Genomic DNA, 12,611 nt, shown 5'->3' on the forward strand with positions numbered 1-12,611 from the left:
TAATTCATGGTAACGGCATCACCCCTGTCCCTGTGCGAGGTACCGCGGCAACGGTCCTCAAGCCCAATTGTATCGTCGCCTACAATCGGTATATGGGAGGAGTTGATCTCTCTGATCAAGTCCTCAAGCCATATAACACCATGCGCAAAACCCGGGCATGGTACAAAAAAGTTGCGGTCTACTTGGTACAGGTTGCCATGTGCAACTCTTTAGTACTATCCCGAAGCGCTGGCAGCACAGGGACATTCCTCCAGTTCTATGAAGCAGTCCTCAAGGCCCTGATCTTTTCGGACCGAGAAAGAGCAGGCCGGAGTACCTCGGGAACACTTTCCAGGTGTGGTCCCCCATACTGGAAAGAAGGGACGAACCCAAAAAAAGTGCAGAGTGTGTCGCAGGAGGGGGATACGGAAGGACACCACTACTCAGTGCGACACGTCCCCCAATCATCCGGGCCTCTGCATTGACGGTTGCTTCAGGGAGTATCACACTTCCATGGAGTACTAAATTTGTATCCCAATTTAGCACTGACATCGGATAAAAAAAACTGGTTCTCAGACTTGAAACCCAAAAAAACTAAAATAATTTATTAAAAGTAGACATATTTGGTATCGCCGCGTCGGTAATAATCTCCTCTATAAAACTACCAAATGACCTAACCCCCCAGATTAACACGGTCCAGAAAAAAAAATATAAAGGTGCAAAAAAATTATTTTTTTTGTCACCTTACATAATAAAAAGTTTAATAGCAAGCGATCAAAAAGTCAAATAGCCCCAAAATAGTGCCAATAAAACCGTTGTCTCATCCCGCAAAAAATTAGCCCCCACATAAGATAATCAGATTTTAAAAAAAATGACACTTAGACTTTAGAGATACAAAAATTATTTTTTTGTATCAAAAAGGATAATAGACTTATTAGGTATCGCACGTCCATAAGAATCTCCTCTATAAAAATACCCCATGACCTAACCCCCCAGATTAACACGGTCAAAAAATAAAATAAAAATAGGTGCAAAAAGAAATTTTTTTTGGTCACCTTACATAACAAAAAGTTTAATAGCAAGCGATAAAAAAGTCATATAGCCCCCCAAAATAGTGTCAATAAAACCGTTGTCTCATCCCGCAAAAAATGAGCCCCCACATAAGATAATCGGATATAAAAGAAATAAAAAAGACACAGACTTTAGAGATACAAAAAATTTTTGGGGTATCAAAAAGGATAATATAGTCAAAAACCTAAATAATTGTAAAAAAAGAGTAGACTTAAACTTATTAGGTATCGCCGCGTCCGTAAGAATCTCCTCTATAAAAATATCCCATGACCTAACCCCCCAGATTAACACGGTTAACCATTTTTTCCGGTAACAAAACAAGGGTTAACAACCAAACAAAAGTTACAATTTATTACCCTGATACTGCAGTTTACAGAAACGCCACATTTGTGGTAGTAAACTGCTGTAACAGTAAAAGGGAGGCCGCAAAAGGAAAGGACCGACATGGTTTCTGGAAGGCCGATTTTGATGGCCTTTTTTATTGACACCATGTCCCTTTTGAAGCCCCCCTGATGCCCCCCCTAGAGTAAAAACTCCCTAAAAGTGACCCTATCTAAGAAACTACACCCCTCAAGGTATTCAAAACTGATTATACAAACTTTATTAACCCTTTAGGTGTTCCTCAACAGTTAATGGCAAATGGAGATGTAATTTCAGAATTTAAATTTTTGGTAACCTTGCCTCACAAAAATGTAATATGGATCAACCAAAAATCATATTTACCCAAAAAATAGTCCCCCAAAAAATAGTCCCCTTATCCTGTAGTTTCCAAAATGGGGTCACTTTTAGGGAGTTTCTACTCCAGGGGTGCATCAGGGGGGTTGAAACAGGACACGGTGTAAATAAACCGGTCCATAAAAATCAGCCCTCCAAAAACCAAACGGCGCACCTGTTACTCTACGCACCGCTGTGTGGCCGTACAGTAGTTTACGGCCACATATTGGGTGTTTCTGTAAACGGCAGAGTCAGGGCAATAAAGATACAGTCTTGTTTGGCTGTTAACCCTTGCTTTGTTAGTGGAAAAAAATGGTTAAAATTGAAAATTAGGCAAAAAAATGAAATTCTAAAATTTTATCCCCATTTGCCAATAACTCTTGTGCAACACCTAAAGGGTTAACAACGTATGTAAAATCAGTTTTGAATACCTTGAGGGGCATGGATAAGTCAAAGCGTTTTAAAGTTATCAGCACTTAAAGTGACACTGGTCAGATTTGCAAAAATGGCCTGGTCCTTAAGGTGAAATAAGGCTGTGTCCCTAAGGGGTTAATGGTAGCCAAGAGTGCACACACAAAGGATACAGTCCAGATTCCAGTCCAGGCTGTGAATATCTACCCCAGGCCTTGAATGCGCTCTCCACAGTGATAGCCAGCCAGAGAGGCACACACAGTGTTAGCAATGGGAGGGGAGAGGATGGGAAGGGTGAAATAGAAGCAGACAGCAGTTCATTGGGGAAGGGGTATGGTATAGCACATTATATAATAAGAAGCAGGCACATTCTATGGTGAAGGATGGCACACTACTTATTGGTGTAAAGAGGAAGGCAGGGAGGAGCCAGGCAGGTAGTGCGGTAGGTAGTAGGAGGGGCCATGACCAGGGCATTTGGGACCCAATTTAGATTCTTGCTATGAGGCCTAATGATTTCTATATACTTCCCTGCTTATTATTATACGGTGCTTACTGGTTTTAGAAACACCCTACATGGGGCCCTAATATTTTGCCTGGACATACCACAGGGCTCAGGCGTATAAGAGCACCATAAGTATTTGAGGCCAAATGTGGTGATTTACGCATCTTGTGCTGACTGAGTCTCTGAGGCAAAATAATAAATGAAATCCTCCAGAAGTGAAGGGTTCAGAAGGTAAAGGCCACCTTCTGGCTTTTGCAGGGCAATAATTGGTTTACAGGCACCATGTTGCTTTTGAACAGCCTCTGCGGACCAGTACAGCCATTTTCTGACAACGTTTTTATTTGCTGGTCGTTACGGACACGAATATACCTAATATGTCCATTTTTTTAAATTGTACTTGATGAGGGATATATTGTAAGGATATTTTCAAAGTACTGGTTGGTTCTGTCCATTTAATTATGTTCCCTTTTCCTATTACCATTCTGTGTAATGATGTGCCTTCTAATGATGTACCCATCCCCCATTGTGCTGATAAGACCACATTCCTGAGTGATCTCAGAGACATGGATGCTGCACAATGGCACAATGAAGGAGGAGCTAAAAGGTTTAAACTCTGCTGCTCACATTCATTCAGGAGACTCCATTGAAGACTTCATTCTAGGTAGGATGTAAATATTGATTTGCCCTATCTCTTGTACAGCCTGGGGTGTCGGTCATGTGTTATAACAAGGCAGACAGCCATGTGTTATAGCATGACCGATGGATTCTCCACCCCATATAGGCTAGTGATGTATAGATTTTGTATTATTCAGTATGTGATTTGTTTGTATTATAGTATATTTAATCACACTTAGCATACGTAAGTTTATTCATTCTGAAATCTTTGGAATTTTTGTTACATAACAAGGGGAAAGGACAATTTTTGTTTACTTTTGAAACTTTTAATTTTTAATAACACTTTTTTGCAGTTTTTTTTCTGGGTTTAATCCCTGTTTTAATGCAGTAAAGTGCATGCTGTATTGTACTGCATTGAACTGTCAGTTTTACACTGACAGTTTGCCTATGAGACCCAGCCTGAAAGTAAGGCCTCCATAGCTGACGGGCCCCAAGGCCATTGCAAGGCCTAAAGTTGCAATAACAGCCATTGGCCCCTTTTCATCACAGTGCTGGGGGTCAATGGGGTCAGAGAGGGAGCCCCTACCTTCTGCAAACCCCACAGATGCAGCGGGCAGCATTGACCGCGGCATGTGAGGGGTTAATCCATCACTGAAAAGCATCAGAACTCACTTCCCGCTGCACCATACGTGTAGTTTACATGCTGGAAGGAGTTAAGCGGGAAAGGATGCAGTGCTCGGCCCAGCCATCATACTGGGAAGCCATTATGTCTGTGTGAACAAAAAACGAGGTGCATGACATCCAGGAACATGGAGCTCTCTCACTGTGATGACTGGTGGGAAACCTGGAGTCTAGACCCCTTGATCAGTATTGATGGCCTACAGGAATCAGCAACCTCCAGCACTCCAACTGTTCTGAAACTATAACTCCCAGAATCCTCCTTTCAATTGTACAGGAGTTACAAGAACAGCCAAGTGTGCGTGCTGGGAGTTGTAGTTTCACAACAGCTGGAGTGCCAAACATTGTTGATCCCTAGCCTATAATGTTGATGTATGGCAGTGCACAATACAGCTCAGTTTGGTGCAATGTTCATGTGTGTAGGATGGGGTTACATGGCGATCCTCGGCACATCAGCTATCACACAATAAAGAACCTGAGTGCAGCCACTGAAAGGAACAGGGACGCAAAGTGACTTGCAGGTTGTGAATAAGGCAACCGTAGAATCACAAAAAACCCAACCCTGCTGGTTCTTATATTTGTACATTTGTTATATGACCGAGTGGGTGGGGGTTGTATGGAGGGCGTGAGCGATCTTGGCTAGCTGCAGGAGAGGGGATTGCGGGGAAGTAGCTGTGGTGGGGGATAGTCTAGTTACGTCTCTCGATGTGCTGTTCATTCGATGGCTAGTCCCTGCCCTCTTTACACTAGACCTGGAGGGTTACTTTAGTTTTGGCTCACAATTTTATGATGCTTTTAAAGACTTTTGTGGTTGTTTTTACACACTAGTGTTTGGGATATCGGGGAACAGCCTGCCAGATCTCTCTGGCTCCAGTATTGCTCGAAACTACATGAATGCTGTCCCTCCCCATTAACCCTTTCCCGACATATGACGTAATAGTTGGTGAACGCCCGATCACTGCAGGGGCCAGGCCATCCCTGATAACCAGGAGCCTAAAAAACAGGATCCATCACCCATTGAATTTCAATGTATTTAGTAGCGGATCAGTTTTTTTCAGTTTTGATTTCATACAGCCGCATTCTAACGGAACATATGCATCCTGATGTGTAATATCAAAACAGATCCATTTAATTCCCGTATTGAGATCCTCTGCCGGATTTCAATACCGAATTAACAACGCAAGTGTGAAAGTAGCCTTAGGGTCCATTCCCACATCCACACTTTGGCTCCGGATCCGTTCCGCAATTATGCGGAATGTGTGCGGACCCATTCATTTTCAATGGGGACGGAAAAGATGCAGACAGCACACAGTGTGTTGTCTGCATCCGTATTTCCGGTCCGCGGCTCCGCAAAAAAATAGAACATGTCCTATTCTTGTCCGCAGCTGTGGACAAGAATAGGCATTTCTATTGGGGTACTGGCCTGGTGTTTTGCGGATCCACAAAACACTGCAGACGTGTGAATGGAGCCTAAGAGTGGATTCACACAAAAGCTTTTTGTGACAGTGTTTGGTTCAATTTTTTGAGTCAAAGACAGACGTGGGTTAGAGGGGAATGAGAATTATAAAGAAATGGCTTATACTCTTTCCTGCAGAATCCACTTCTAGCTTTGGCTAAAAAAATACGTATATGTGAGAAACAAGCTGAATAAATAAACCACATGCAGTTAAAAAAATAGACCAAATGTACAGACGTGGACAAAATTGTTGGTACCCTTTGGTCAATGAAAGAAAAAGTCACAATGGTCACAGAAATAACTTTAATCTGACAAAAGTAATAATAAATTAAAATTCTATAAATGTTAACCAATGAAAGTCAGACATTGTTTTTCAACCATGCTTCAACAGAATTATGTAAAAAAATAAACTCATGAAACAGGCATGGACAAAAATGATGGTACCCCTAGAAAACACAGAACATAATGTGACCAAAGGGACATGTTAATTCAAGGTGTGTCCACTAATTAGCATCACAGGTGTCTACAACCTTGTAATCAGCCATTGGGCCTATATATATGGCTCCAGGTAATCACTGTGTTGTTTGGTGATATGGTGTGTACCACACTCGACATGGACCAGAGGAAGCAAAGGAAAGAGCTGTCTCAAGAGATCAGAAAGAAAATTATAGACAAGCATGTTAAAGGTAAAGGCTATAAGACCATCTCCAAGCAACTAGATGTTCCTGTGAGTACAGTTGCACATATTATTCATAAGTTTAAGATCCATGGGACTGTAGCCAACCTCCCTGGACGTGGCCGCAGGAGGAAAATTGATGACAAATCTAAGAGACGGATAATCCGAATGGTAACAAAAGAGCCTAGAAAGACTTCTAAAGAGATTCAAGGTGAACTTCATGCTCAAGGAACATCAGTGTCAGATCGCACCATCCGTCGTTGTTTGAGCCAAAGTGGACTACATGGGAGACGACCAAGGAGGACACCATTGTTGAAAACGAATCATAAAAAAGCAAGACTGGAATATGCCAAACTACATGTTGACAAGCCACAAAGCTTCTGGGAGAATGTCCTGTGGACAGATGAGACAAAAATCGAAGTTTTTGCCAAGGCACATCAGCTGTATGTTCACAGACGAAAAAATGAAGCATATCAAGAAAAGAACACTGTCCCTACTGTGAAACATGGAGGAGGCTCTGTTATGTTCTGGGGCTGCTTTGCTGCGTCTGGCACAGGGTGTCTTGAATCTGTGCAGGGTACAATGAAATCTCAAGACTATCAAGGAATTCTAGAGAGAAATGTACTAGCCAGTGTCAGAAAGCTTGGTCTCAGTCGCAGGTCATGGGTCTTGCAACAGGACAATGACCCAAAACACACCGCTAAAAACACCCAAGAATGGCTAAGAGGAAAAAATTGGACTATTCTAAAGTGGCCTTCTATGAGCCCTGACCTCAATCCTATTGAGCATCTTTGGAAGGAGCTGAAACATGCAGTCTGGAAAAGGCACCCTTCAAACCGGACACAACTGGAGCAGTTTGCTCATGAGGAGTGGGCCAAAATACCTGCTGAGAGGTGCAGATGTCTCATTGACAGTTACAGGAAGCGTTTGATTGCAGTGATTGCCTCAAAAGGTTGCGCAACAAAATATTAAGTTAGGGGTACCATCATTTTTGTCCATGCCTGTTTCATGAGTTTATTTTTTTACATAATTCTGTTGAAGCATGGTTGAAAAACAATGTCTGACTTTCATTGGTTAACATTTATAGAATTTTAATTTATTATTACTTTTGTCAGATTAAAGTTATTTCTGTGACCATTGTGACTTTTTCTTTCATTGACCAAAGGGTACCAACAATTTTGTCCACGTCTGTATATGTGTAGGGCCCCTTAGGGACGTGGCAGCTGCAGAAGACTCCAAAATCATAATGAAGCAGGAATCTGTCCAGTAAAAATGGTACGTTTTTTATACATTGTGCAGATGTGGAAACATAACTCCTTCCAGAACCCAGACATAAATGTGAGATAAAGCAAGCAGGGACACTCTGCACATCTCCCCTGCATCTTCTACTTTGGTCGCCACTTTCAAGGAAGAACAAGAATGGTCATCAACATGCAGACAGGGCTGGCTACCAGGCTCCTCCTCTTTGTTGCCCTGCCACTTGTGGCACTGTCCGATACCAAGCATAATTCTATGGACTCAGAAGAACCAGAACCCTTGGGTCCTCAGGGTCCAGTCGTGGTCATTATCGGTGCTGGAATCTCTGGTATCGCAGCTGCAGAAAAGCTGCACAAACATGGCTTCCAAAATATAAAAGTTCTAGAGGCTACTGGGAGAACCGGAGGCCGGATCCGCACAGAGCGTTTCGGTAATTATTTTCTGATATGTCTTTTATGGTGCAGTAATAGCAGGGAAAACGTTTGGGTGGTAATAAACATGTGAGTGAAAATACAGGAAAGACATGTATTAGGACAAGCTGTTTGTCACATGGTGGCGCTATTCATATTGGAGCTTAGGTTGCGTTCACATTGCGCGCAAAGTGGCAGAGGAACAGACTAGTGGATTTTACTGTTTCTGGCATATCTGGACTATAATGGGATCTTGAGGCTTTCCCGCATAAATGCCAGCTTTTGGTCAGACAAATACTACAGCGTCATTTGTCCGGGTGAAAGCTGGCATTTATGCCGGAGAGCGATCAGATTCCATTATCCCTGTTAGATCCCGGTAGATCCTCTTACAGAACAGACTACCATACTTTGTGCTACAGATGAGATCCTACCCTTAGGGCTGTTTCACACAATCGAGTCCATTGCAGGAATCCCGCTCTATGTGTAAGTGTGATCCTCTGTTCTGGACACTGCTCGTCTTGCAGGAGAGCAGGGCATTATCATGAGTTATAATGCTGTGTGCCTCTGCAGGACCTTACTGTATTTCTACAGGATCATACAGACATAAAGCTGTCACTATGATCCTGTAGAACAGGGGTAGGCAACCTCCGGCACTCCAGCTATTGTGAAACTACAAATCCCAGCATGGATATTTGCTCTGCTCTTCTCAGAACTCTCTTAGAAATGAATGGAGCATGCTGGGACTTGTAGTTTTACAACAGCTGGAGTGGCAGAGGTTGCTGACCCATGCTGTAGAAGTAAAGTCAAGCAGAGGCACATAGCATTATAAATCATGATTAGAGATTGAAGCTGATGAGGTCGATTTCGTTCAGAATTTCAGGAAAAATTTGATTCTGAACGAATGCGAATTTTCTCTCGCTTCGTGGTACCGAATCACAGTTTTTCCTAACATAGCGGCAACAATGGCGGCTACATGTGTGAGGACATGGGGCAAGGAACTCTGGGAAGGCGGGATGACCTATAATGCCATGCATTCAGCCAATTAGCAGCCATCCAGCGCGGTGATGTTACAGCCCTATAAATACGGCGGCCATCTTAGATTCTGCCATTCACCATCGTACTTTTGTTCAGGGACAGACGTTTATGCAAGCGCTAGGGAGGGTGAAAGAAAACCTCATTGTGAAAAAAAAGGCGCTTCATAAGTGCACGATAAGGATAGGGAGGAATCATTTCACTGCATCTTACTGCAGGGACAGACGTTGCAGGGGCTAGGGAGTCATACAGAAAACATCATTGGGAAAAAAATATGATTTACAAGTGCAGGGAAAGATTATTTGGGGATCCAAACAGAAGAGAAAACTGTCATATTTCTAGAGAACAAGAGAAAAATACATGCCGTTCACATTTGGTGTTATTTAGGGGTGTTTTAATTTCCTTTTTTCTTTGTTTGGTTCAGCTACAAGTATGTCAGGCAGAGAAGTGCCAGGTCATGCACAAAGGAGTGGCAGAGGCAGGAATGTTTCTGGCACAAGCAGAGGTAGCAGCATAGTAGGGGGTCGTGGCACTAATAGTCGCAGAGAGAGGCCTGAGCTTCCGATGTCATCTAGCGGTCGTGTCTTGACCAGAAACCCAGCGGTTCTTGATTGGTTAACTCATCCATGTCATCCCAAGTGACATCAGACACCCCCAGCCAACAGACGGTGGGTTCATCAGACACGACCCTTAGGCCTCTTTCACACAGGCGAGGTTTCCGTGCTGGGGTGCAATGCGTGAGGTACACCCGCACTGAATCTGGACCCATTCATTTATATGTGCACATGAGCAGTGATTTTCACACATCACTTGTGCGTTGCGTGAAAATCGCAGCATGCTCCTCTTTGTGCGTTTTTCGCGCAACGCAGGCACCAGAGAAGTGAATGGGGCTGCGTGGAAATCGCAAGCATCCACAAGCAAGTGCGGATGCGGTGCGATTTTCACGCACGGTTGCTAGGAGACGATCGGAATGGGGACCCGATCATTATTATTTTTCCTTTATAACATGGTTATAAGAGAAAGAAATAGCATTCTGAATACAGAATGCTAAGTAAAATAGGGATGGAGGGGTTAAAAAAAAATAAAAAAAAATTTAACTCACCTCATGCACTTGTTCGCGCAGCCCGGCTTCTCTTCTTTCTTCTTCTTTGAGGAAAAGGTCCTGTGGTGACGTTACTGCGCTCATAACATGGTCCATCACACCATGGTGATGGATCATGTGATGGACCATGTGATGAGTGCAGTGATGTCATCAAAGGTCCTTTACCCAGGTCCTGACGAAAGAAGAAAGAAGAGAAGCCGGGCTGCGCGAACAAGTGGATTAAGGTGAGGTAAATCATTATTATTATTATTATTATTTTAACCCCTCCAGCCCTATTTTACTAAGCATTCTGTATTAAGAATGCTATTATTTTCCCTTATAACAATGTTTCAAGGGAAAATAATTACATCTACACAACCTTGAACCCAAACCTGAACTTCAGTGAAGAAGTTCAGGTCTGGGTACCACATTCAGTTTTTTATCACACATGTGCAAAATGCATTGCACCCGCATGATAAAAATGGAACAACGGAACGCAATCGCAGTCAAAGCTGACTGAAATTGCGTACCTACTCGCGCTGGTTTGCTGCAATGCACCTGGGACGCATCCTGAGCCAAAACGTGATGCCCGTGTGAAAGAGGCCTTAGTTGGCATGGCCCGGGAGCAGACCCTGTGCCCTCACCTGTCCTCAACCTGCCTCTGTCCTTTTCTGTTTCCTCACCGCGAGAAGTAGTATATGCTGTAGGCTCAGCTTTACTTTTCAGGAGGAACAGCTAATAGAGCAGTGGTTCCCAACCTTTTTTGCACCAAGGACCAGTTTCATGCAAGACAATTTTCCCAGGGACCGGGTGGGGGGTGCTGGAGCGGGGCTTAGGGGGTGCTAGTCGGCGCTGACTGATTCACGCGCATAACAAAACACAAGCTGCATATTAAAATATATAAAACTATATAACAATTACATGTATTATTTAAATGTGACTCAACTCACCATAATGCAGAATCAGTGTGAAAAAGGCATTACATTGATATCTCCCTGCTTTTATTTCAGGCTGACATGGTAACCATACCTGAATTTGCTGCACAAAACTGACTAGGGTCTAGTGGTCACTGGTCTCTGCTGCACTGTTCTCTGTGGCACTGGGCTCTGCTGCACTGGTCTCTGATGCACTGGGCTCTGCTGCACTGCTGCTATTTTCAGGGTGACATTGAAGAGGAACTGCAGGTCATTCTCCTGCTCACTTGCTCAGATACTAGCTGAAACTGGATGCCGACAACCCCCCTTTCCCCTCTGGCCGTCATGTTTATTTCCATTGGTGGGGCAGTGACACCTAACCAATCCCTCCCTCACAAGCCCTTTTCAGCATTTTCATTGGTGGGGCAGTGGGACCTAACCAATCCCTCCCTCACAAGCCCTTTTTAAGCATTTTCATTGGTGGCAGTGGCTGGCCGGCATCACAGTTGGAAGGAACGCTCTCCTTCCTTCCCGCTGTACGGCCACACGCTGTGTGTGATGTGGTCCAGCCTGCTGCAGCAACCGCTACATCACCCAGTGGCACAAACCCAGTTTCAGCCAGTCGAGGCTCCACCACCTCAGCCAAAGGGAGCTGTCTGTCAATTCCATCTTCTGCTGGTCCAGATGCTCCTGCTCCTACTCCTCGTCAGTCATTCCATCAGCAATTAATCACCGAAGCGATTGCCAAGAGACAACAGTATGCGTGCACGCATCCAATGGCGCAGAAGCTGAACGTGATCCTGTCCAAGTTGCTGGTGCTACAGTCCCTCCCTTTCCAAGTGGTGGACTCTGCACCTTTCAGAGAACTGATGGCTTGTGTCGAGCTGAGGTGGAGAGTCCCAAACTGTCATTTCTTTGCGAAAAAGGCAGTACCAGCCCTGCACACACATGTAGAACAGAAGGTGGGCCAGTCCAAAGTGCACGGCAGTGCCGACGTGTGGAGCTGTAACTACGGTCAGGGACAATACATGTACTTTACGGCCCACTAGGTGAATGTGGTTCCTGCACAACCACACCAGCAACTTGGACAGGTCACGCCTCTCCCTCTTCCATGTTGTCACGCCGTTGGTCCTGCGACAATGTCCGTCTCTGCCTCCTCATCCTCCACCATGTCCTCAGCCTCCACTGCAGGGACAAGTCACAGTGCCCCTCCAGCATACCACATGTGCAGGGCTCGGCAGTGTCATGCTGTTCTGCACCTGGTTTGCCTTGGCGAACGGAGTCACACAGGGGAGGAACTGCTCCATCCGATGCATCAAGAAATTGAATCCTGGCTTTCTCCCCGACAACTCAAAATCAGAACTATGCTGACCGACAACGGGAATAACATTGTGTCGGTGCTGCGTCAAGGAAGGCTGAGCCATGCGCCCTGCATGGCACATGTGGTTAATCTGGTTGTCCAGTGGTTCCTGAAGTCTTCCACCCATCTGCAAGACATCCTAAAAATAGCCAGGAAACTTTGCATGCACTTCAGCCACTCATACACCTCAAAGCACACCCTCCTTCAGTTGCAGCGGCAGAACGGCATCCCCAATGTAGGCTGATCTGCAACGTTTCCACCCGTTGGAATTCCACCTTCCATATGTTGGACGGACTATACAAACAGAGAAAGGCCATCAACGATTTCTTGAGGATGCAAGCAGATAGGAGTACTCTACTGTGTAACTTCGATGTCAGCCACTGGCAGCTAATGCTTGACACCTGCTGTTTGCTCAGGCCCTTTGAGGACTCCACGTTATTTGTAAGTCACCAGGA

General features: G+C 44.5%; 1 protein-coding gene across 2 annotated transcripts in view; it reads left to right on the forward strand.

Moving 5' to 3' along the window:
• Nucleotides 1–12,611, forward strand: part of LOC122940929 (peroxisomal N(1)-acetyl-spermine/spermidine oxidase-like) — a 110,905-nt gene that overhangs the window by 24,159 nt on the left and 74,135 nt on the right. The window contains exon 1 of one of the 2 annotated variants that reach the window (XM_044297862.1): nt 7,504–7,789. The exons of the other annotated variant lie outside the window; for it this stretch is intronic. Coding sequence (XP_044153797.1) covers nt 7,522–7,789 — 268 coding nt within the window. The 5' untranslated portion in view covers nt 7,504–7,521. Of the gene's footprint in view, nt 1–7,503; nt 7,790–12,611 lie in introns of those variants that run through there. 2 annotated transcript variants of the gene reach the window in all.

The sequence above is a fragment of the Bufo gargarizans genome, chromosome 6 (genome assembly GCF_014858855.1).
Source record: "Bufo gargarizans isolate SCDJY-AF-19 chromosome 6, ASM1485885v1, whole genome shotgun sequence".
Taxonomy (NCBI): Eukaryota; Metazoa; Chordata; class Amphibia; order Anura; family Bufonidae; genus Bufo; species Bufo gargarizans.